The 27,604-nt window shown below is 33.7% G+C and overlaps 1 protein-coding gene across 4 annotated transcripts in view; it reads left to right on the top strand.

Moving 5' to 3' along the window:
- The window catches only part of LOC118192704 (solute carrier organic anion transporter family member 74D-like), a 277,424-nt gene that overhangs the window by 98,389 nt on the left and 151,431 nt on the right, over positions 1-27,604 (top strand). For 2 of the 4 annotated variants that reach the window (XM_085807992.1, XM_085807990.1), the window contains exon 3: positions 25,611-25,812. The exons of the other annotated variants lie outside the window; for them this stretch is intronic. In XM_085807992.1, coding sequence (XP_085664118.1) covers positions 25,810-25,812 — 3 coding nt within the window. In that variant the 5' untranslated portion in view covers positions 25,611-25,809. The remainder of the gene's footprint in view (positions 1-25,610; positions 25,813-27,604) is intronic. 4 annotated transcript variants of the gene reach the window in all.

Below are 27,604 nucleotides of genomic sequence, written 5' to 3'. Positions count from 1 at the left end.
TTGTGATATTATTATTATTGTTCATGTATGTTTTGATAAGCAAAGCGGAACTAAAAATTTATTTAAAATACTTTTTACTTTGTTAATACAATTTTTTATTTTGTAAAAGAAAAGAAAAGGCGGGGGGGGGGAAGTCTGTCCCGTTAGCTGTTTTCAGGTCGTGCATTCGGCCCGCATGCAATCTCAGTTTGAGACCACTGATCTAGAGCGCAGAAATAACAGGAATTGCGTTATTCTTATAATGAACGTTTCTACTGAACATCTGTAAAATTAATCTTTCCAAAGTTTCGACGTAAAACGTTTAACGGTTCTTTATTTAGGATTGGAGAGACGGAAAAGGAGCTAAAATTCCAGGTTTCGAGTCGACCAGAGACCGAGCGGTGAAGTCGCTGAATACTAGTAGTTCAGTCCGAGATTCGAATCCCATGAAGGGGCTGGTTTACGTTGTTTTCCCCATGTGTAACCTGTATACGAGCCAGTTTCCCTCAGAAATTCCTCCACTTACGCATTCCTTTCCTTAGGCAGATAGCGCTCCAGGCTTTGCCGTAATCACATAAATCAAACTAGTTTTCGAATCAAATCCTTTTTAAGACCCATAGGATTCGAGGCTTCAAATATCCCTACAGATGTAACTATAAAAATGAATGGTTAAATTATTAAAGCAAGTCTACTAAAATTTAAAAAAACCAACGTTCATTTTTTGTCGTCAGAATCGTCTGATTGAAGCTCTTTACATATGCGCTCCAGCGGCCGAGGGGTAAAAGCCGCGGAACACTGGTAGTTCGGTGCCGAGTTCCGGCGAATGTGTGGTTGCATGGGCGTTTTCATAGTTTTCCCGATGTGTAAACTGTGATACGAGCCAGTTTATCTTAACAAAGTCTTCCACGGGGCATCCCTCGCTTTTCATCAGTGCCACGCGGAATTATTAAATAAAAAATAAAATATCTATTTACATACGGCAGAGAAGAAAGAGAGCACCGTTAAAATAATTTTCCGGAGTCTAAATAAAATATCTTTAAAAATAAATATGTAATACCAGTAACTGTCAATAAAGAGTTGAAATGTAACAACAGTTGCCTACAGTCTTCAGTTTAAAGGCGAGGTTTTTGGCTGCAAGCCAATAGTTAAACTCTGCTGAGACCTACATGACTCGATTTATTTTATTTGCAAACTTGTTTTCATTTTGTTTCTTCTTTCCTTTTTTTTTGGGTGGGGTGGGGTGGGAGGGAATGACATGAAATAAGGAACTTTTTAAGTCAATACTTAAAGATGGGGATAAATGGTTTCATTTATTTTGTTAAGAATTATTTCTCTCGAACAATTACGTATCAGTATTTTAGATAATTCTAACTCAAAGCTTCCCAGGGAGTCGATAAAATTTTAAAGGGGGTCAATGATTATCAAGGAATAGATTGGGACTCTACAGAAGAACATGTACCGACAGTTGATCGGTATAATTAAGATCCCATTAATTAAAAAAAGTAATAATAAAATTAATAAATAATTCTTTATTGATATAAAACTATATCGGAAGTTACTGAAAATACATGGACAGGCTAAGTTGTAGAATTTAAAAGTCATCCGAGGAAAATATCCCAAAATAAAATTTGTTACCAAATCAGCATCATCGATTTTCCCTCTTCTTACACAGCAGATGCAGGCTTTAAACAAGCCAAAATTTTACCACCTGAAACAAGAAGCAGATTAAATATTTTTGAACGAGATGATTTAAAAGAATTGAACAGTTTTATGGCAAATATTTTTGAAAAATATGTATCAATATATCAAGCGCAACCATATATTAATTAAAATTTAACTTTTGTACAGTTAGAATCTGTGATTTTATTTCTGAAAACTTGTTCATCTTCGTAAAATTAAAATTTTTAATAATGCAAAAATAAAAAATTTAAATAAATCTAATAAATCACGTTTTTCAGAATTTTTGTTCATATTAATTTTTGAGTTATTTATCTGCAAGCATTTCAGTTAGGATTATGTTGTATGCTGTCTATTATAGAGAAAAAATGTAAGAGTACCGATGAACGAAACCATTTTTTAAGTGATCAATGCAAGAAAAGGACTGGGAACGCTCGATTTGAATTATCTTACATATAGTTATTCTCAACGCTTACTGGACAGTATACGAGCTAATGGAAGCCATATATAATGTTAAATTTGCTAATGCCAACAGTCTCTGCCATACTGTTCACAAAATATTTTGAGTTATGTCAAAATTATAATAACTGGTTAATTAACATAAATTCCTGCAAACTCTTAATAATGATTTAACAGTGGAAGTAAACAGAGCCTTCTACTTGAATTCCATATAACAACTGAACGACGAAGGTTTAAGCAGATAGCTAACAGTAGCATATAACAATGATAAGCAATCAAACATACGTTGTAACTTGATATGTGCAATAACTCGAAGCTCAATATTTCCTTATATGAGACAGATTTTTTAAAAATCTTTTAATAGATAATGTGTCGATTTTGAAGCTCGTAGACTCGTGGATAATTAGCATGATAACTGAAAATATACTGTATAGTTGCATGAAGATAATGAAAATCCTCATTAGCACCCCTTTTCAGACGCCAGTATTGAAGAAAACAACCTCGGAAGTTAGCTTAATTTCCCTTAATATCTGGATGTTTAGATTTGTTTCCACCAGTTGAAGCAGACAGTAAAGAATATCTAAACGCCAGTTCCTTTGATGTGCTCATAACAAAAGAAATTAAATTGAGAATCGAAACGTTAGAAATCTTCCCTCACCTGGCCATTATGCATTAGTGCAAAATTCAAATCTTGCACTAATGCAGAAGCGATTACCTTTAAACTATAAGTACCTTAAAATTACTAACACCTTTTAGGATATTAATATAAGTGCGTAAATTATTTTGATTTGGATGATGTGATAGTCCTCCCCTTTCCCCGTTTCATGCTTCAGCTGGTTTTTCGTCTGCTACCAGTTTTAAGGAGAGACTGCAGTTCAGTTAACTTTTCATCTTCACTATTTTCGCACCAAAAAAACTTTTCTTACTAGATCCTAACTACCAGGTAGATAAATAACCATTTCCATTTCTAAGCGTATATCTATTCTTCAAATTATACTGACCTTTACGGTAACTGAGCAATTTATTCGCTATTCAATTCAAGGTAGAATAGATGATGTTATTTACAGCTTCTTTTTAGGCATTCTTTTCTTTTTGCCTTGCTTTAAGAAATCCATAAAGTTTTAGTATTTTATATCTTTCAATGAATTTTATTTTTTCGTACCAAACTTTCATGTCTACCTTCCTTTGTTGAACTCTCAGCTGAGTACTTTTCTTTCAGATATTCAGTTATTTGTCTTTCTGTCAACTGAGGAACGATCAGCTGCCAAGAAATCCAAATTAGTGAAAGACATTGCTTCCGTGTAGTAACTGAAATTTAATTTCAAAGTGCGAAATAAATTTGATAACGCATTTAGTTTAGTATAAAAATGGGATGTATAAATTTGTTGAATAAGACTTCTAGAAGCAAAGACGAGGCTGAAAAAAGAGCCTTTTCTGTTTGAAACGTAGTGAAACCAAGTTAACTTAAAACTAAATCACGTTTACTAGATATTTATTCAAAAGATTTACTTTGAGAGAATTGCAGAAACGCAGTTGCGTAGCAGAATTAAGATACATTTGATTATTAGCTATTCACTTGTGCACTGAGAATTTTCTATTTAAAATATTTTCTACATTTCTTCGATATTCTCAGTAATTAGTAAAGGTGAAAACTCTCCTGATTTGTTTTTATTGCAAAAGAAAAATTTTGAATTCTTTCTCCGCAGATGTGTTGCTTGTTTTAGTTAAAATGTATCCTGAACTTCTTAAAAGAGTTAGAGTGAAGAATTAGAAATTTGACAGTTTTCATGACTAAAACCAACTGGAGAAAAAATTCTTGTTTTGTGAATAAAATACTGAGAATTTCATGAAAATGCTGACATTAGATTTTGGGTTCAATAAAATACTCTTTTCCTAGAGTTTTATTACATTGAAACTTAAATGCAAAATTTGTGTTTATTCATCCATTAATCATATTTTCATGCCTTTACAAAACAACCTTTTTACATACGAGTGGTTAAAACTGCTGCACGCTATAAACTCATAAATAAAGGTAATAACTCTCATCAAGAAGAAACATTGAATTGTGAGATCAGAAACTGTTCTAGATAGATTTTGAATAATCTGTCTTTGTTTATCGAGTTTATAAGCAATGATTTTTCTGGTACGGCTCCAGTCCTGGCATACTAAATATGCACTAAGCAACTTTTGGATATATTAAATCTAAGGTTTAAATGTTCTAGTAAAACATAGTAAACAAATAAAGCGCAAACTTTTTTTCGATGCTTTTAAAGTCTGGAAGATGTTATTTGTCAACATTCAATTAAGATACATTGTATGATAAGACAGACTAATACTCTGAAACTTAACTGATGTATCAAGAGCGCATCTGGTAAAATGATAACGAACTAGAGAATCAAGGTCAGTCAAAGCCGAAATTATCAGTCAAATGGAATCAAAATCGTTCTCAACTAAAAATTATTATAAACTAGTTTAGTTAGTGGTTCCTGCTTGTACTGTTAATAAGAGAAGACTATACATTTTAAAAGAAGGCTATGGGGTCAAATCCTAGGCCTTCTAGTCAATTTTTCGAGAAAAAGCACTAGAGTTAACTAAACAAGAGAGATATGATTTTGGGGAAAATCATAAAATTTTGATCTAAATTTTGAATATAGCATTTCTGACGAATGAATGCAAATTTCAGGTTTTTATTGAAATTTTCAATCCAATTTTAAAAGTTTCAAGTTTGTTATCCTCTGAAAATATTGCAAAGACTTATCGTAAATTCGGAGTCCTAAAGTTTTCGAGGAATAATAGTAGAAGTTCGCATTTCTTAAAAATCCTTCCTCAAATGTCACAATGTAATTTCTGCGGCTTTTATCTTGAAAGTCTTTTGAAAAACAGTAAAACCATTTTTTAACAGATTCATAAAATTCTAGTAAAATTAGTTATTTACTCTTTATAAAACAATGCACATTAGTTTATTGTAAATCGATGTAAAATGGACTTAAGACATTAATAAACATTAGATATGTAACAAAATACAATAACATAATAAAGTAAACTGTGATGAAAATTGGTAAGGTCTTCTAGAAACGTATCAGCCTAACTACTTGTTGATGGTTGAGGGATGCTTAAATAGCAACACCAAATAAAAACTCCTTTACTTATATAAGGTAACTGGATTTTAGCATTGTATAAATATATCAAAGCTATGAATTATGAAGTACGATCGTACACTTCTTCAACTTTACATAACTGAAATAAAAACTTAAGTATAATAAAATTCAAATTAATACTAATAACTTGCATACTCATGTTAGGCCTTACAAATTTAATGAATAAAACTTTACATTACGCTACAATAAAAATATTAAAAAAATTAGGAAATGAAGCCAAATTAAGAGAGAATTAACTTTAACAGTAATTTGTCAAAGTTATGTTTTTCCATAATCATATTTATTCAGGGAAGACTTTTCAACATTCTCAAAAAAATTCAAAAATTTTTAACAATAATCCAGATCTTTAATTATTACTACAATAATTTTTAATAACCTTCCTTAAGTAAAATAATTTAAGAAGCTTAAAATTCTTTACTTACTTTTTGAGATCAAATTCATCAGTCTAAAAGTTAAATATGTCATCAAGTATCTACAGAATTTACATAAGAGATATATATGTATAATTAAGACAATAAATGTCTTAATTTTCATCTTATATATATATATATATATATATATATATATATATATATATAGAGAGAGAGAGAGAGAGAGAGAGAGAGAGAGAGAGAGAGAGAGAGAGGAGGGCCCACCAGCGGCCAAGCGGTAAAGTCGCTGAACTCTGGTAGTTCGGTCCGAGGTTCGAATCCCGCGAACGGGCTGGCTGCATGGGCGTTTTCGTGGTTTTCCCTATGTGTAACGTATATACGAGCCAGTTTCTCTTAGAAAGTCCTCCACGAAGGCATCCATCCCCTTAGTCAGATAGCCCTAGTGTGCTTTGCCATAATTAAATACACTACACCAGAGAGAGAGTGAGTGAGAGAGATACATATACGTTTAAGATTGCTTGTGTAAGCTAAAAAGAAGTATATATTAAAGTGAACTTCTCTCACCAAATGACAAGGCATAAGAACGTCTACATACAGGGTCACTCCATATAATCAGTGTAAGGCGTATTGGAGGCATTTATGAATGAAATGGTGATTGATAATAAATTTCACCGTCATGATAATGCAGATACGAATATGGATAGACGTGATGCTATTTTAATGAATTTCATCACTTGATGAAATTTAATAACGATGTCAACGCTACATTTTTTTAAAATTTATACTTTACCCAATTTCGTAAAATCTTTCTCTCGCGATCCGATTAAGATTTTATTCAAAATTTAACAATTCGCTTAAACGAGTGCAGTCTTCCCTTATAAATCTTTCTAGGTAAGAAGTTACGTAATATTACTCATTGCTTATAACAACTTTTCTTTTTAATACTTGTCAGAGTAAAGTTATTGTGCTAGAAATAAAGTGTCACGTTCAAGACGACCCACGTCTCATCTAGGTGTAAAAACAAGAGGAACTAAAGCAGTTGTGTCTGCGGAAAGTGCTTGTTATACGTAGATGTAACGGTGAACGTTTCTACTGGGAGTGTTTTGGATGTAGGCCAAATTTTTCTAAAATTATCCCGGATTCGTCAACTCTCTCAACACACTAGATCACGTGAACTATATGTCACTTGTAACACTGATATTTAAAGAATAAATGATTATTCATTTTTCTTGTCTTTGCAAGCATAAGTTAGTTTTGTTGACAATTGTTGACAAGTACAGGTTCCTACAATCTTGATATTTGATTCTTCTATACTCGACCTTCGTTAGCATTTAACAGAAAAAAAATTATCGTGCTACTTGTATTTGTTGTCATTAATCTGAATTTCACTTTTTAAAGGATAAAGAAGGGTTTATAAGTTAAACAAAATTGAGCTAAAAATGCCAACATTTTCATTCAGTGAAACGGACAGAATTTTTTTCAGGGTCAGGTTTCTTTAAAATGCCAAAATATACCGAGTATTTTAATGCACTTTAAAGCTAATTTCCTTTATAATTGACTGGGTTATGACTGGAAAGTTTTGTATACATATTTTGATATCCTTCAGAATGTATTTGCTACCATTAATTTATGTTCCAGATGTTAAAATATTTTTTATAATATGAGAAGAAACTACTTTTCTCATCATAGACGTAAAGTCATAATACGCACTACGTTCAGCAATTTGGATAAACAAATCACTAGTTAATGAGTAATAAAAATGATTACTTTAAAAATAATCAAATTATATTTTCCTAAAATACAGTTTTTTTTTATTTGAAAATGCAGAATCGGGCTTTCTCTCTGGCCTTTTTTAAACATGTAGTTAAGCGCAATTCCACACGGCTATAAATTACTTAAAACTAATAAATCACCATGTGACGATGCTATCCATACCGAATTTCTCCTACACTTAGGAGAACAAGCAATGAAGACTATTTTAAAGTTATTCAATCTTGTTTGGACTTCTGGCTGTGTCTCTTCTTTGTGGCGCAGGTCTACACTGGTGTGCAAAACTTAAACAACAATATAAATTTTAATTACATAGCCATCAAATTTCAGAAAGGGGGCTCTTGCGATCAGTACAATGTATACGGAATTCAGTAGAAAGGTCATGCGTGTGCAAATGTCAAGAACAAAAACCGTCACAGGCGACGTAGCGTACGCAAAACGCGTGCAGTCGACGAACTCAACTCAGGACTACAATAAAAGGAGAGACGGAGACGCAATTAAAGACACTGCAAGTGAGTTCTTTCGTGGAATATGGCTAAAAGAAATCACTCTGATGACTTCACACATGGAATAATGATCGGAAGACCTAGAGGAGGGACGTAGTGTGACCAGTGTAGCTGAAGCGTTCGGAATGAACAAAGGTGTCGTTTCGAGCGCTTGGAAAGCCTTCCAAACCATAGGTACAGCTGTTAGATAGGTTGGTAGTGGACGCCCCAGACAAACAACTGCTGTAGATGACCGATATATCGTTCTACCGCGAAAAGAGCCCGAACCCAGTCAGCAAGCGCCATAACTCAGTAACTGTCCAGCAGCGCGGCGACAAGTGTCGCTGTTTACTGTGCCCAGATGTTCTCACAAAGGGGGCCTATTCGCCCACTATCCTGAACGCTGCATCCCTTTCAAAGTTGCCCACCGGTGGTGCAAGGAGCACAAAAACTGGGCATCTCATCAATATCCTATCCTCTTTACGGATGAGAGTCGTTTTAGTGCCACAAGCGATTCTCAACACCAGTTGATTTGAAGAGAGGTCGGGACACTGTTTTATCCAAGTAACATCACGGAAAGACACTGTTACGGTGGTCCTGGAGTTCTTTGGGGAAGCCATTATGCTAAAGGGACGGACAGAGCTCTACGTTTTCGACAGAGATTCTGTAACCGGAGATAGATCGCTATTGTCAGGAGGTGATCCTTCCCCATGTGCGTCTATTCCGAAGTGCCATTGGAGCAGACTTAGTTTTTATGGATGACAATGCCTGACAACATCGGACTCCTACTGTTCAGAAGATACTGAAGAATGAAGATATCACTCGAATGGATTAGCCAGCGTAATCCCCTGATTGAAATCCCATAGAATATGTGTGGGATGCTTTGGGGAGATACCTTGTGACACGATTACATTCTCTGGAAAACACCTAGCAACTGAAACAGATGCTGATTGAGGAATGGGCTCTCTTACTTCAAGATCTGTTGGCCAATCTGGTGCTGAGTATGGAGAGATGGTGCGAAGCAACCACTGCAGTAAGGGAAGGCTTATCCCATACTAAGGAAGATCTACTTGTTGACGTCCCTCTTGTACAGACGTAACGATACTGTGAGTTCAATAAAATCTTTTTTTGTTTGATTCCATACTGTATGTATTGTATTCAATTTTGCGCAACTATGCTTTCGTCATCATTTAAATACAAAATGCTGTCTCTCATTTCTGAATTTCATGTCTCTCAGATGATTACTCGTGGAGTTATGGCAAAAAGAACACCTGTTGCTTAAGTTTTGCACACCAGTGTATTATAATGCCAGTCTATAAAAAGGGAAAGGAACAGGGGGATTTTAGGGATTATAGAACTATTTCACTAACAAGTATACTATGCAAAAGTATAGAAAGAATAGTTGCAAAAAGGTTAAACTGGTATATTGAGAATTTTGGATGTTTAGCCAATGAGCAAGTAGGATTTAGGCAGTACAGATCAACTAACCAGCATGTCGCTCTCCTTAGCCAGATGGTAAAGGATGCATTGGACAAAAAACACATCCTGTGAACTGTTTTTCCTATGACTTGGTCTGCAGGGAAAGTCTTTTGTTAAAGCTATCTAATATTGGTATCCACTCAAATATGTTCCTCTGGTTCAAAAATTTTCTTGGCCAACGAATCTGTAGAGTACACTTCGAAAAATGCTTCTCACATTTCAAGAATCTTAAAATTGGACTCCCTCAAGGCGCCGTCACTAGTCGTTTACTTGTTAAAATTTATATAAATGACCTTATTACTGACCTACTGAAGATTGGTGATGTCAAATGCATACTTTATGCAGAAGATTTGATTATCTGGACTGAAAATCCCCCCAAAACAAATTATATATTACAGTATGAAACTTCCTTAAATGAGGCTCTAAATAAATTAAGCGATTAGTGTCATGTTAGTAATATGGAAGTAAATCGAGAAAACTGTATATCAAACTTTTTCCCTCAGACACCGACAGATCAAGCTGAACTTATTTTACCAAACCTCTCTGTTCTTTAGACCAAACACTTCTCTTATTTGGGTGTCATTTTGACCGTAAACTAACATGGAAAAGCGTGTTACAAATACTATATCGGAAAGAGCTACTAAGAGACTTATTTACCGAAACGAATTGCTGGCTCTAAGTGGGTTATGCTGGAGGAACAACCCTTGACCTGGCCCTATAACGCCTATATTTTGCCACTTATTACTTTACTCTTCCGAACCTTCAGTGGCGGCAAGTAAGCAAGTTACTGATACAGGAGCTGTTACGACAACCCCGATTGTTGTGTTTTTGTCATCTACCCAACATATGAGTATTAAATCAATAATTGAAGAGAAGGCACTAATTTTATGGGGAAAGATCGCAAGACTACCAGATTTTTTTTCTCTGTCGAATATCCCTTTATCATCACCTTCACGGAACCTTAAAACCCAGTATGGTTTCCCTCAGAAAGTTTTTGATATAAAAGAACAACTAGGATTGAACTGGGAGATGGAAAATATCATCAAGTTGCAATGTCCGATTGAAGGAAGGAAGTGCATGGTTAGGATAAACCTATCGAGTGAGGTTTCTAGGAAAGAAACAAATGACTTAATTCTAAATGCGGTAGCCTTGGAGACCATTCATTAATTGCACCCAGATGATGAGTAGATACATGTGTGTACAGACGGCTCCGTGTTGAATGACCACATTAATGCTGGCGCTGGCGTCTTCTGCAGGCTTTTCTCATTTTACACTCCTGTCGGAAGGTTTAAAACAGCCTTTGACGCGGAGATCATTGCAATTCAAATCGCCTTGGCACAGCTCCAATGACAATCTGAAACATTTTCAAGGACTGTTATACTATCAGATTCTAGGGCTGCACTACTGATCATTGCTTCATCTGAAGCTTCTGTTTCAGCTGATATTTTGAATATTCGTTTGACTCTTAATGATTGAATCGAAAAACATAAAGAGGTTGCTTTGCAGTGGGCTCCAGCACACTGTGGACTCCAGGGTAATGAAGTAACTGACTCCCTGGCAAAGAAGACAACCAAAATTGCTCAAATAACAGATAACCCAATTCCTTTTTATACCTCCAAACGGTTAATTAAAAAATATTTTAGAGAAGACTATTGGAAAACATCAAAGAGGCAAACAAAGACAAGAAATGGATTGAGGAAACCGCAAATATTCTACTATGGGCAAGGGACATATCTGTTGCAATTTTTCGCCTCGCTGCTGGCCATGATTGCCTCTCCAATCATCTATATAGTATAAAAATACTGCCAAGTCCTCTTTGCTGATTCTGCAGCATTCGTGAGGAAATAAATGCAAACCATTTGAGTCACTGCCCTGCACTTGGCTCGGGACACTTGTGAGAGAAATACTGGAGAGCTCGGAACAAGCTAAACGATTTATAGACTTACTATAGTATATATTTACTACTATACTACTACTATTACTAACCAACTATTGATAAAAAATGAAAACAACTGCGAAATAATTTCCTTAAAAGCTAAGGGTAAACACGGATTGGAATTAGGATCGTAATTTAATTAACTAGAACTGAATGTAAAAGAACTCTAAAATCTGCTTTACCAACGGAGGACGCGTTTTGAATAATTTTAGTTGTAGAAAAATAGGAAATGTGATTTCATGACCAACAATGTTAGGCAACAGAGGATTTATGTGTTTCATTTTTCCTAACATATGCGTGATGTTCCTTAACGCGAAATTATAAGGCTCTTTTAGTTTGACCAATGCAAATTAAATCTCATTGGCAAGGGATCCTGTATATATACCCCAGAAGTTCCTGTATGGGATGTGGACCTTAACCCTTCAACTGCTTAAGATGTCTCTAAATGTTTTCAGAGTTCCCTGTAGAAATGCTTTAGACGCGTTTACAGGGAACTGAAATCTCTCGAAAGATGTTTAAGACATGTAAACACGAAGCCCGTACTTGGCCCAAAATGCTTAGGACGTGTTCAGATGATACGCTGTGGTCTTTACCCTACGTTTCTGAAGGCGGCTGTCATTTGACACAATGCTCTTAATAGGGTGTATGAATAGGGCACTTCATACACACTAATAGGGTGTATGAAGAGTCCTGCGACTTAAGTCTTATTGTCAGCCGCAGATATATATTACTATCTTTCTGGCGACTGCAAGGCTGTGAATGGAGATAATTCGTTTTACAACTGTTTACATTACTGTATTTTATACTAATGAAAGTCAAATAGAATCACTCGTTGTTATAGTACATCACCGAATTTTAGCAGAGGCAGGGAAAAAATCGTAGTTTTTAACGGAAGAAGTACTTTTTAATAAATCATATGCTATGCTATTAAATATTTTATTTTTGTATTAAAAGTTGTTTACAATTTCTGATTTGTCAAGAAGAGCAAAATAATATGAAATGTTTCAACTAGCTTTCTTGTTTGCTCTCGTATTTCAAGTGCAGGTATTTTTAAGTATGGAATAGCGTATTTTATTGACAGAAGAGAAAACAACCCGAAGGTTTTATTTCTTTAAAATACATGCAATTTGATAGCTAATTGATGGAAAGAAAGATATGATAAGAAGAATGTTTATAATCTCCTAAAACGAGAAGGGGCTGTTTGATGTTTGAGATGAGAACTTTTTTTAACCGCTCGGTCAATAATGTTATGTGAAAAACCTCTCTCAATAGTAGCTGCTTTTAAGTAATTTAGTTTTTGATCAAGAGCCGATTTCGAGGAGCAAACTTGAAGTGTACGGTAAACGGAGGAATGAAATGAAACTAACTTTTATTTAACCGAATGAGATGATTTGAAGTGTGACGGAAGACAAACAGACGAAGGTTTTTGGTAAGATGTCCTGAAGTTGGATATGTTGCATGTGACCAAGTTATCGAAGAACGGAAGAGAATTGGATGTCTCAAGTTAAAAAGTAAAGTAAATGTCAGAAAACAATGGAATTAATTATTGAAATAACTTTATTTAAATAATCTTTATTACCGTCAAACAAGGGAAAAGTACTGTCGACGTATCGGAACCACACAAGAGAGTTAAAATTTCAAATCATTTTGATTTAAAATAATGCATATACAAAGAAAGGACTGAGAAGGCTGCCCGTGGTTAATCCCTCAGTTTGCTTGTAATGCATGTTTTGGGAAACAGAGTATGTTTGTTTCAGACAGAGCTGATTAAGGGAAATTAACCCATCAATTTTGGAGAGGAGAAATGAAATTTCCAGAATCTCGTTTCTAGGCGTTTAAGTCCACCTTCCACTGGAAAAATGGTGAATAATGATTTTACATCAAAAGAAACCATTATGAAATTTCTAAAGAAAATGCTTTTTGCTTTTTTTTATAAACTCTATTGAATTGTTTTATAGTGTGAGTGCTGTTAACTAACAAATTCGAAAATCTAGAATCTAAATAGTTAGCTAATGGGTACGAGGCAGGTCTTAAATTTGATACAATAGGACGAAATTGAATACCAGTTTTATAAATTTTGATTAGAGCATATACTATGGCACAATTCACAACAGATGGGATAAGACATTTTTTTTTTTTTACATGAGCCGGAAAGGTTTGTGAAGATTTAATCGCAGTTATTGTTTTTGAGAGGTCCGAAGGTGAAGTATCTTTAGGAATCAGATTATTTTGACCTTCGTTTTAACATTTTAGCGACGCAATCGGTTAAGTATTTTTGTGCATGAAGACTATCTGGTTACCTTTGTCGACCTTTGAAATGATAATGCCTGGGTTAGAATGAATTTCGCAAAATGTAGCTTTTATTCTCCCTCTAAGAATATGATTTCAAAGGTTTACTGTTAAATTTCACATTGTGACATTGTGAAGGATAAGATGCCTAATCATATCATTTTATGAATTTGGAACCTTTTAAGCGAAGTTTATATAAAACTCTTTCAGTTTAAATAAATTTCTTTCCATAATGTAGCCCATTAATTCTGCCATTCAGCTCATTTTTGAACTTGAGACATCCAATTTTTTCCCGTTCCTCGACATCTTGGTTGCCGGCACCATATATAATTTCAGCACTACTGTTTACCATAAACCTTCATTCATTTACCTTCCACCACACTTCAAATCATGTCATTTGACTAAATAGGAGTTAGCTTCATTTTAGTTGTTTGTTTTCCATGTACTTCAAGTTTGCTCCTCCAGATCAGCTCTTGATCAAGAATTAAATTATTTGAAAGCAGTTGCTATTTACAGAGGCTTTTTACCTAACATTTTTGAGTTAAAAAAAATCTCATCTGAAACATCAAAAAGCAACGTTTCGCTTTAGGAGATTATAAAAATTCTGTCATTCCTTTCTTTCCGTCGATAAGCTATAAAATCGCACTTATTTTACAGAAATTCAACTTTCGAGTCGTTTTCGAGTCTTTTAAGTCATCAATAAACTTCGTAGTTCTATACTTAAGAAACTAATCCCGGATATGAACTCCTGGGGTATATAAAGTATTCTTTGCGAATGTTGTGTAATTTACATTGATCAAACTAAGAGAACCTTAAAATTTCGCCCTAAGGAACGTGAGGCGTATGTTTGGAAAATGAAACACATAACTTGCCTAACACTGTTCATCAGAAAATTACATTTGTCAGTTTTTGGAAGCCAACATTATTTAAAAAAATCTTCCTTGGACGACTTAGATTTTTTAGTAGGGTTTTACATTCATAAAAATCCTTCAGTTCTAGTTAATCATCCGAATTCCAATCCGTCTTTAGCCTCAGATTTTAAGGATTTATTTCGTAGTAGTTTCCAATTTTTCAACAATGGATGCTCCCCCCAGTGTATTTACTTCCTTCGTCTCATTCTTGTTACCTTATCTTATGACTGACTGGTCTTTCGTCATTTGCACTTCTGCAGCTGAAGAAGAGTGGCTATATTTAAACTTTCGAAATTAGTCCTACAAATTTATGAATATTACGCTGATTCTTGTTACTTTAAACTCCTCTAACGAACAAAGAATTTTCAGCAATTTATTATATTAATTATGTTATTTTTTGAGTCATTTTGTTCCGCTTTTGACGTATGATGTATCAGACAGTTAACCTCCTTTATCGATTGAATTCTTATCTCTTGATTATTTAATCAATTTCGCTACTTAAAACTCAACTTTAAAAATTTATAATCTTAATTTGAAATTTTTTAACTTTTCTTTATTTTATGTGTTACCGGCAAGGTATGAAAGTCGACATTCTATAGAATACTTAGATATTTTACAGAATGCTGAAAACTGGCCGGCAATGTATGACACGATTGACATTCCAGACATTTTCTAGGCATTGTATATAATGCCAATCCGAAGAAGTATAAAATAGCTAAAAAAGTGAACGTGAATTCGGAACAAGAATTTTTCACTGCTTTTTGGGGAACTACTGTAAGAGTTTCTATTCCTACCTTCAACAAGGAACGAGTACTCCCGCAATATATTGCAAGCTGTTAGAGTGTAACAGAGGACGGTTTCTACCGATTCGAAACTTCTGAAGGAATTTTAAAACAGCTACATGGGAAGTCACAATTTATGTTTGAAGAACTTGCTTAAAACGAAGATACTTCTGACCACGAAATTCCTCTCCAATCAATTGCAGTGGAAGTCCAGTGGACTAAGCATTCCTCAAGTGTATGTGTAAAACAAAGTGACGAAATATGAAACATCTTTGTCTTAAAAAAACAATGCAGTGCAATTCAAAATGTCATTCAAGCCTACCATTTTTCAACAAGCAGGTTAATTTTAATTTCTTATTTTTTATGAAGATTTTGTTTTTGTTTTCTTTAACAAAAAAGGCATACATTTTTTTTGGTACAACTTACATTTTTTAGGTAGTTTGAAGAAACGTTTTTAATGGCACTCTTTCATCATTTCGTCAAAACAATATTTGTATTTTTGAGGAATGCATGTCTTTTAAATAATAGCTTTATTATGACAGTTTTTCATACCTTGCCTAAATAGTATATGACATTTTGTAGATCGTCTAGGTATAATATGCGGGGAAAGCGTAATATTCTCGTATGTAACTTGGGAAAGTATAATATTCTCATATTTTGTACTTTACCTGAAAACGCCAGGCTTTCAATAAAATTCGTACATTGCCTGTAATATTAATATATTCCGTCAATGTTTGAATTACGTTGCCGGTAATTTTCAGAAGCTTTTTTAAGTGTCTCTTTTAATTTGATTATTTCACTTTTCTATTCTAAAAATCGAAATACTCTTCTAATAAATCTTTCTAAAGCGCGTCATTTCAAAATTAATCATTGCCATACGATCCTTAGCTAACGCGAGTAACGCATACACTTACATAAAGGCAAAAGTAAAGTCTTTATCGAATTATAACAACATTTTTAATTAACCAATAGTAATGAAGTAGTAGTGTGTCCATCGGTTGATAATTAAAAGCTACATCTTCGAATTAAAGTGAAGTAATTTATTTTATTAGCAGTAGTGTAACTTTCGTTCATCTCACTTCTTGACTCATCAACTAAACATGTAGTCTGCTGCCAGTTGTACTGTTTTAAATATATAAGACATGCCTATACAGTTCTTGAATAACACGAGCATCATGCACCAGTTTAGGACTATTATGTGTTCTTCAATAATGCCATGCCAAAAATAAAGAACTATATTAACCGGCCATGACTGTATCATTGGTTTGTAAAGCTAATCCAGCATTGCTATTTTTTTCTACGTCAGAAAAAAAATTTAAATTTTTTAACACATGTATATTACATGTACACACACATATATATTTATATATATATATATATAGAGAGAGAGAAAGATATATATATATATATATATAAACAAGTGACAAAATTTTTAAACCAGAACCTGCCACATTTGTAACAGACTGCCAAGTAAAGAAAGTTATCATTCATCTTCTGCGAACTGGTGCGCTAGGTTAAAGCAAGATGTGGGCGATTGAAATACGTTAAAAACGTTTTCAAATTCTGAAATGACTTGGTAAAATTTATTGACATTGTTATAGACCTTCTTCTCCCTTTTAAAATGATATTAAGGAATAGAGGGATACCAATGTTTCCTAGTGCCGGTAAGATTTTAGCCAACTCTAGAATGTATTCATGAGCTCATTTCAGAGTGTATTTTATAAAGTGCATGTATCAGTGACATAAGGTGAAATATTCGCGATAATACATAGTTTAACATGAAATTAACTAAAAGAGAAGAAAAGGCACAAAAAAGAATTAATTACCTGGTAGAGAGAAGATACCAATTACAAACATATCATTATCGATTTGGTAACAATAAGTTGTATATAACACGGCATCTATGCGATAGTTATCACCTCGGGGCTGGAAGAGATGATAAGAAAGAAAGGGGAAAAATCATCAGTATATCTACTGCACTTGTTATTTTAATAAGTTATTTTTCATAGCATGTGACTTAACTTCTGGTCTTGTTGGGGAAAAATCTAGTCAGAATTCAGAAGTATTGAAAAGCTGCAATTACGTGCGTGGGGTGTGTGTATATATATATGTGTAAAGAAACATAATAAGAGGCTAAAAATTAAAAGCAAATGTTCATACCCGTCCTGCGCTATAGCTGCAGGATTGAAGTAAAATAGACTTAAAGCGTCTAAAGTTAAAAGTAAATTGGAGTCAAAGCAAGGCAATTCTTCAATAATATTATGATTGCAAACGTGTATAAGAGGTTTAACACTATATCCTAGTACATTTGAGATTCGATTTTTCGATTTTATATGAATTTTAATGTCTTAAATGAAAACTTAATAGATTCTTTTTTTTTTTTTTTTTTTTTTTTTTTCAGTTTTTGATTTCAGATGAACCAGGAGAACGAAACACGTTTTTGAAACATATTAATCGACTTTTATGAAGCTTTAATTTATTTTCTCCTGATAAGTTCTGAATTGGAGTTTCAGTAAAATGGGGTTAATTTATAGTTTTATATTTTTATTATCTTGTATAATTTTCTCTTTTGCATTTTCATTTTTATTTTTAGAGTTTGCACTACTATTAATTCTTATTTTAATTTTGATTTGTTTTAGATATTGTGTCAAACCTCTTATACACGGTTGCCACTATTAATATTGTTGAGGAATTGTCTTGCTTTGACTCCAATTTACTTTTAACTTTAAATTCTTTAAGTCTCTCTATATATGTATGTATATGTGTGTGTCTGTATATATATATGTGTGAGTGTATGTGTGTATATATATACATACATATATACGTATATTTAAAAGAAGTAAATCAGATTTTTAGTGGAAAGAAAGGTTACAGTTAACAAGCTATAATTTTGCATTTTTTATTAGTATGCTTATTTATAAATACATAAAAAATAGTGTTTTCCTACGATTTCCTAATTTTAAACTTTTATAATCTTGTACTGAATATATTATTTTTTAGCTAGAAAACAGAAATTTTTAATGATTTTTATAGCTCTCTTATATTAAGGAGAATTTAATACTCAGCATAAAAAATAAACTACGAAACTTTTGACTCCCGTACGGCGAAACCTGCCGAAGGTATTTCATTTTAAATTCAAAAATCGTATTCAGGGGCGGTACACAAATTAAAGCGTGACTTGTTTGCATTAGTGTGTAACTAAAAATAAAATTCCACCTTAGAAAAAGGTTTTTGATGTTAATAGATTAAATGATGAGCATTTCTATGCAGTTTGTTGTGAAAAATATATGTCAATATAAATATTTTTAAAAATGGTGATTTCTATCGCCGATTCTTACAGAAGATTAGAAGAGCCAGAGTTAACATTCGCAAGCACATAGCCAAATCACAACATTATTTGGCGAAATTAAAAAAAATTAATTGTACTTAAATCTAAGCTGGCTCAGAAAACTCTAACTCTGGCGTATCAGTTTAAATGTCGGCATCAAATAACACAAAGGCGAACTTTTTTTTTTTTTTTTTTTGTAATGAGTACAAAATTATTGTTAAAATAAGTATAGGAAGCGAAGGAAGGTATGAAAAGTTAGATTTCGTAGTTTTGATAGAATGTTTTCTTTAAATTTGAAAATGCCCAAACATAAATATTTGCGTCATTTAAAACGGTTTTGTAATTGAAAGTATATGTCTACAATCAATGTTTGAGAAAATAAAGGCTGGGTAAGGCTTTTGTGGACATGGTGTATAGTCCCGTGAATTAAATATAAGACACGGTGTATAGTCCTGTGAAACGAATGTAAATAAATAAATATTGCGGGACAGTATGCGCTGTAGTTAAATTGCAATCGAGGTACAAAATTTATTTTAAAACAAATAATATCAGCTTATCAGCATTCTTACATAAAAGTAAGTGTTTAATTTTCCATTCAGAACTAACGTGAGGACTAACATAGGATATCACTTCTAGTGTTCAGTAAGATTATTAATCAATTAGGTACAAATCGGATGATAAGATACTTTTTTCTTTTGACTATGTAAGCTTAAATTATACGTGATGCCGAATTTGAAAAGTAATTTTTATTCTAGTGTGAAACTCTCTAAACTCTTAACTGATGAATAAACGGGATTTAAAGAGAAATGCCTCGCTGGTACATGTATTGTACATTTGCACAATATACAGGAAACATACTTGCTAAGATGATTAATGAGAAATAGTCAGCAACTTCGGGTAACTCCGTCAGAATTATCTCTCAGATTCGATTCCCGAAGAAAGCATGATCATCAATCAAATATCTTAGCTGAATCATTCTACCGATAATAAATGCTGTTTACTGATGTATTCTGCAGGCACGTTTTATAAATGAAATGTGTATCTTTTAATTTCGTAACATTTGAAAGCATTGTTGAAGAGCTCTTTTTTTTAAATCTTTAGCTTAAGCATCCTAATCATACTTGCATATCAAGAGCATTTTTCTTTGCGATGGCATGGCAACAGCTTCTATAGTTAGGAGAATCCAGTGAAAAGTTGACAGTAGCTTGTATTTTCTATAAATAACCTTGTCCGTAATTCGAAATAAAATTCTTCACAGTATGTTTATTATTAAGTTAATGTTCTCAGGAAAAAATGGTCCTTTTTCCGAATGATAAAATAGGAGATGTTGCAAAATCATTGTACAGCTATTAATAATCTTTTTCTTTTTAATAGCCATTTGTGTATGATAACATTATATAAAGCACCGTAGTTGTTATGGTGGCACGGTTTTCTAAATTAAACTCTTCCATATCTTAATAAGTACTCATCTGAAAGCTATAAAACATCAAAAGGCTTGTTTTTATTTAATTAACGTTTGCCATATGTATAATGGAAGAGTTCATAACGAATTTCATGACAATTAACGAAGTTTTATTTTGAGAGGTTCGATAAAGTAAAGCAATATCTACATTTAACAGAGTGAAGTAACAGAGGTTTAAAAGTTCGTTTTTTGGAAAGTACAGGAATTGCTTTAATGTAATAAAAATTGTTTTTGATTTCAGAAAGCAATGCCCTGCAGTCTCAAGACTCTATAGTGAACGATCTGCCTTTAGAAAATAATAAATGGGATGCCGATTAGCAGCAAAATTATTTTAATTATAATTTTTAAGTCCTAAATTCTGCATTATGATTTAATTGCAGCTTCTAAGTACTACAAGCGATATGTTAATATATTTTACCAAAAAAAAGTTCTTGAGTGACCTCAGTTTTTAACAAAGTTTATGACTGAATATCAAAATTTTGCTGTTATTTGAAATGATTATTTATAGAAACTTTCAGTGGCATCAATCACTTAGTAAATGGAGTGCCTAATAATACTGATAGAATAATAAATAATGTTAGTGCCATGAACAAAATTGCTAAATTTTTTCCTCGCAGTCGATATTTGTTTTCAAAACGATTGTTCATACTTGTTATTTTGAAAGAAATCGTTCGGATTAACATTTCCACATGTACTTAAAACAGTTTATGATGCATAAAATATCACTAAAAATTTTTTTGAATACTTAACATTTCGAATTTCAGTGCTAAACTTTTATTCTGCGATAACGGATCCAATGGTAAAAAAAATTGAATTTCATGTACTGATGATATTGAGTGTTTATTGTATTCTATGATTTCGAATATTAGCATCGTAAGGTATGTAATAATGACGGATGCTACAGATTTCTTCCCTACAAACATCTCGCTGTGATTTCTAAAAGATGTGCATTCTATTGTTAAGCAATTAGCAGTTATCTTAGATAATCCCAAAAATAAAAGCAAAAACATCGTATATATATTCATTCAATTAAACATATTAAAATTTTATGCTGTACATTAGAAATACTTTGGAGTCCTTTCTAGAGCTATAAATTTATTATCCATATTTCTATAAACAGTAATCACTAAATTGAGGAAAAAGTTAGCAGTGTTTAAGTAATTAAATGTGCAGTCTATCAACATCAGGCTGGAAAGACATTCTTTCTAATAAAAGCAGGTCAGATATTAGTTGTAATTATCTTATGCTTTAATAGTAGTATCGTACCGAAATGAACTTAATATTCCTTTGCATACTGGATGAATATCTGCTTTCTTGCATTACAGTCTACAAAAGAGGACGAACAAAGGAGGATTTAGTGATTTTCATAGTTATTACGAGCAAAGTGCTTCAGCTTGAGAATCATCCATCTTTTTGTGTTGAAAATGTGCTGCGTGGTTTTTTTTATATATACGAGATAAAAATGGAAAGCCTTGAGATCGGAATTCATTTCAGTAACTGCTTGATACAAATGCTGATAATCAATAGTTGTGATATTATATTTTATAACAAAAGCTCCTTTTTCATTAGCCCTTATGTACAAAATTGATCGAAATTAAGTGAAACCTAAATTTTTAATTCTATATCAATCTCTTTTTCAGCGTGTAAAGAATACACTCATGTGTAAAATTAAGAGAATTTCCAAATTATGTGTACTATTATTAAAATTATTGAACCAGTGGTACTAATTATACCTTCGAGGAATTATGTAAATATTCAGTGTCGAATACAGAAGCGTACACGTGCGTGTCTGCGAGCTGTGATTGTGGAGGGTCAGCGCAAGAGGGGCATCTTGCAGTCAGCGCAATGGGGGCTTGCTTCTCAGCGCAAGAGGGGTTTTCGGCTATTTGTGTGCTCCTTCTCTACTTTCGCCGTGTTTCTCGTGTGGGTGAAGTTTATAAGAATGAGGTAAAATGAGTGGCAACGAATGTATGGATGACGGAATGAGATGGAGAATTGTCGGTAGATTAGCGGCAGGCCACTCAAAAGCGCAGGTGGCTATAGAGTTCAATGTAACGCCAAATGTCGGCTGGAATTTGTGGAAACGGTTTCAGGACTCTGGATCCATATCAAAAAGACTTGGACAAGGTCGACCAAGATCCAAAACGACGGATAAGCATCGTTATTTGGCACTTTCATCATGGCCACATAAGACTGCCACAGCTTCACAGTTCTCACGTGAGCTACATGCTGCCACTGGAACCCGTGTATCACAGCCTACAGTTGCCTGAAGATTTCATGAGATAGGGCTGTATGTCAGAAGACCCTCTGTTTGCGTCCCTCTCACGTCAGCACACAAGAGAGCGAGTTTATCATGGTATAGATATGCACCTTTGACAAGACTTCAGAAAGCACAGTACTTCTTATATACGAGTCGAAATTCAACCTGGGCACTTATTCTTGGCGTACCTGTATCTGGAGAGAGCCTGCGACAGGACACCACCCCACTCTCATCAGGGAAGAGAATCATTATGGTGGTAGAAGTGTAATGGTTTATGCAGGCATTCAGATGTACGGCTGCACACCCCTGCATGTATTTGACAAAGGATTCATAACTGCTATGAGGTACAGAGAGGAGATCTTACAACCTTATGCTTGATTTTCATGTGCGCAACTGGGCCTGGCTTCCTGTTAATGGATGGCAACGCTTGCCCGTATAGGGCTCAGCAGGTCCACTCCAACCTGGAAAGTGAGAATGTTCGCCGCATGGATTGACCAGCCAGATCTCTTGACGTTAGCCTATACAGCATATCTGAGACGCTCTTTGGAGGGTAATTTCATTTTCCCATCGCCTTCCGAGAACTATGCCAGAGTTGAAGAATGCCTTGCCGCAGGAGTAAGGATCAGCTGACACAAGGACTCCTGAACTTCCTTCTGTCCAGTATGCCGTCACGCTTTGCAACCTATCTGTCTGCGAGAGGGTATCATACCCCATACTCATTTTCAATTTGACATCACCGCGTGGATTTTGGACATCCATGCACTCTGAGCTTTTCCGATAATCATGCGTATGTAAAATGACTTTTGAAAGGTACATCTCTTTCTCTTTTATAAACGTATATTCGTACCAAATTTCGATAACCCTTTTGCGTCGATTGTCACGCATACGAGCCAGCAAGAAAAGCACTCATTTCCCGACCGGCACGCTGGCGTGCCATAGCGTTTTCTTGTTCACCCTCGGCCGTCACACATTTGTACTAAAAACTATAACTTTTACAAGATGGCATTGGATGTCCATAGGATTTGAAATGCATGTAGATTTGACCTTCTACTTGAAATGAGAGAAACTTGACTTATTCAGGGGAGAAAAGAAAGCATAATGTAAACAAACAGGGGCTCGTTTCTTTAACTCGCCACGTGATACAAACTTTCGCGTTTCTGATATTCCTCGGAATCCTTTTTTTAAATTCTTTTTTCTCTACTTGGTAGGGTATTTTATGTTTACTGTGTGAAATTCTGCTACTTTTTGCGTTGCTTTCGGATATATTTCGCGTTTTTCCCTTTTTATTTTGCAAAGTCTTGACTCCAGTTTATCATGGCGAGAAAGCGTATTTTATCAGAGAAAATATATACTCGCATAGTAAATGAGCCAGCTAATGACATAGATGAGAGTGATGACTCATTTTCTAAAGTGATATTTTTAGTGATTTTGATACGAGCAGTGGTCAGTGATTAAGCTCTCTGAGTACCTGCCTTCCATTTCCCTTGATTGATTTTGTTACTTATTCATGTAAACAGTTTTTCTTGTACTTTTTAAAATTTAATTCGGAAGTTTATTAATATGTTTTGTCATTTAAAACTTTGGAATAATTTGAATAGCTCATCCGAAAATTATTTTTAAAGTAAGTAGTGTTTTTAATATATTTTCATGTAAAATACTGAAAAAGGTCTATTAAATGCTAATTTTAATCCTTTGTTGCATCATGTCCGCTCTAATAGACAAAAGTTAAAATCTGTTTATTCTTCTGTAAATGCCTTAATAGATTCCATTCCTGTGTTTATTCATTCTATATTATGAGAACTTTCAACTGTCGATCATAGATGGATGTATAGCATCACTAAAAAAAGCATTGCTATTTGGAAAATGGCTGCTACTTCTGTTTCCAAGTTAGTATAATTTCTCATATTAAACATTATATAATATTGCTTACATTTTCTTATACTGCCATTTTTTATTCATAATTAGTCATTTTAGGCATTTTATTTTAAATGTCAGTTTGAGAAATTTGTGGAGTGGGTAGATAAAGATCTACCGATAAGAGTGAATTGAAACCCAAATGTATTGCTTATGAAGCCAAAACACCACTGGAAATGTTTATGTTTGGCAAGGAATTTATAAAACATTTGACATTTGAATCTAATAGGTACAGGCTACAAAATCGTAGCAAAATGAATTCAATCACAATCGACGAAATGAAGGTATTTTGGGGGGATCTGTATGTACATGTCAATTGTATATCTACCATTTAGAAGATGGTAATGATCACTGCAAACAAAGCAGGAAATGATTTCAAATGCACTGACCATAAATCGTTGGGAAGAGATTTGTTTGCATGTACGTATATGCATGCTGTCCACTGTAGTGAACAAACTGTAGCAATGATTTAAAACGAAATTTGAAAGAAATTATTTTTTTTATTATTACTAAAGTTATTTTAAGTAGAAAAATACAAGCATTTTCTAGACTAGAAGAGAAATAAGCTAATGTGACAATCAAAATCGTAAAAACAACCTTGTATTTAGCGTAAGTATAATAAAACACTCAAAGTGTTTCATTATACTTATACTTATTACAAGGTTGGTTTTACGATTTTGACAAACATTTTCGTTTAACTTCTGTAGATTATTTGTATGCAACAAAGGGTTAACGTATATGATAACTTAAGTAATAATCTAAAATGGTACCAAAAATTGCGATGTTACGAATTAAACTTTTTTTAATGATTATATTTTTAAGGTTAGGCTTAACGACGCAAAACCCCCTGTCCTGTGAGAGCATTCCTTTCGACTCTCCTCTACTACTCTGTCATCTTAAACAAAGGCGCACCTTCTCGAAAGCGTTAAAATTTGCCATTAAGTTTTCAGAAATTTGTCATGATGTGCAAATATTCTTAATTTTGGATGCGAGTCTACAGTGACGGATAGAGTAAATCAAAATATATGTAAATGAAGCGACTTTCAGCAACTGTTATCGCTCACTTTGGAAGTTAATTCTTGGGATATAAATAGCTGCATATAGGGCTTTCGAAAACGTTTTGTGCATTGAAATTTAGAAATAAATATTCTGCATTCAGAGTAGAGGAATGAGAAAGAAATGTCACTAAAATGAGTTATTTAAAAAGCAAGCGTAATTTTAAGTCTTAAAAGATGAAATTGACTATCGCTAATACTTGAAAAAATATTAGTATATTCGATAATGATTTGTACTACTACTGCTGTTCTAATGTAATTAGACAGTTGAACGTCGTGACATTGTTTGTTTCAGATGGTGGAGTGAGTTCAAAACATTCTGACGTAAGATGGCTCGCCTAGTACCAGTATGAAAGCGGGAGTGAGTCGTAAGGTAAAGAAGAACGTGGACAAGTGTTGCAGTGAAGAATGGTGCACATGGTCAAAAGCGGACTAGTTTCTTAAGAAAGACGGACAGTCAGCAGCATAAATTTACAAGCAACTAGTGGCTATACATGGTGAGCAAACTCCAGCGCGAAGCTATATATTTAACTGAATTTGTAATCCTAACATGGGAAATGAAAATATAATAAAATGAATGAGCAATGGTAGATTAGTAGAGAGGCATACATGAGTCGCAGTGCAGTAAGTACTCAAATTGATACTGAGATTTCGAAGCATTACCTTTGAAGAATTGCAACGTGAAACAGGTACTGACATGGTCGGTGATTTACCTTTTGTTCGAAAGATTATAGACTAGAGCAGTGTCTAAAACATCTGAATTTGAATCCAGTTTTTCAAATGACTGGAAAACGCAAACAACAAACGCTGCGTATCACTTTTAAGAGCATGTAGAAGCTGAATAACGCCTTTTATGAGTAAAAACATTTATGAAATTATAAGGCATTTCTCCAGCCTTCCTGGAGTGCCTTCGTGGTGTAGTGGCTCTGCATGCTGGGCCGGTATTCCAGAGGTTCGGGGTTCGATTCCCGGCGAAGGCGGTTGCTAATTTTTCATCTTGCCTGTTTCCAAAAAATCCTAATGTCTCTACAGTGGCGCTCGAACTAAAAGGGTGATGGATGGTGATTCTCCTCACCCGGGATTTGGCGATTGACTCCCCTAAAAATCCCAGTCTCCCTTTAAAAGGGGGAGTATATAAGGTATTTCTCCCGCCTTCGTGGTGCAGTGGTTCTGCACGCTGGGCCGGTATTCCAGAGGTCCGTAGTTCGATTCCCGGCGAAGGCGGTTGCTAATTTTTCATCTTGCTTGCTTCCAAAAAATGCTAATGTCTCTACAAAATGAACAAAAAGTCCTTAAGTTTAAGTATACTTGAAATGTCGAAATAAGTCGAAAGAGCAGATAACACGTCGAATATATTAGCTCTGGTAATAAACTAAGGAAGACGAAAAAATACACCATCGAAAAGAAAGAGGCGTAGATATTTGAGACTCTGTAAAGAGAGAATACTGTGAATATACTAGAAAATACTTTCAGTCTGATCACATACCGTTAAATTCACTAAACAATGATAAAGGCAATCTAAATCGCCAGAAAAACCTGTTAAACATTAAAAACTTAAATGTTACAGTCGATATTGATATTAATAGAAAAGTCGCTATTGATATTAAGCATAGTCGATATTGATATCAATAGAAACTAAAGAACTTCAAGATATAAATACCTCTAAATGTATCCCTGGTATTCGAAATTACAGAAAATGACTCAGTTAGACACCTAGGATGAGAAAACAAGTCGATGATTGTGAACCATGCCACTGAAGTAAAATTTATCTCCTGATTTATGACATATTAAACGCAGGTAAATTTTCGGTACTATGGGCAGTGGAGCACCGTTAGTACGCTTTCCAAGGAACCATTCACAAACGACGAATTAAATGAGAAAGATGTATAGACAGGATTTTAATTTACGATTTGAAATATAGCTGCACAATTTTGGTACTACTAACTCACTACTGATATTACACAATTTTATTATCCTACTTTTCAATTTGCTTTGAATCTGAACTATGTTCAAACAAAGTGAAAATTAATATTTTAATTAAATATTTAATTAATATTAATATTTTGAAGAATTAAGCAATTTAAAGAATTTTTTATGATTAATATTTTAAAAATCATGTAAATAAAAATTTTAATTTTTTAAATCGTAAAAATTCAAATTTCTGCAAGTAGTTATATAAAACTGAAAACAAAAAGTCATTTATTTATTTGAATTACTACCTTGAATAAGAAATATTTTTTGCAAAGAACAATTCAAGGCAAATTTAAACTTTTTTTAAGGAAAAGTCTT

The sequence above is a fragment of the Stegodyphus dumicola genome, chromosome X1 (genome assembly GCF_044657685.1).
Source record: "Stegodyphus dumicola isolate Sdum_Otavi_A_Nest chromosome X1, ASM4465768v1".
Lineage (NCBI taxonomy): Eukaryota > Metazoa > Arthropoda > Arachnida > Araneae > Eresidae > Stegodyphus > Stegodyphus dumicola.
Note: the sequence above shows the minus strand (reverse complement) of the source record. Positions and strands in the feature narration are given on the sequence as shown.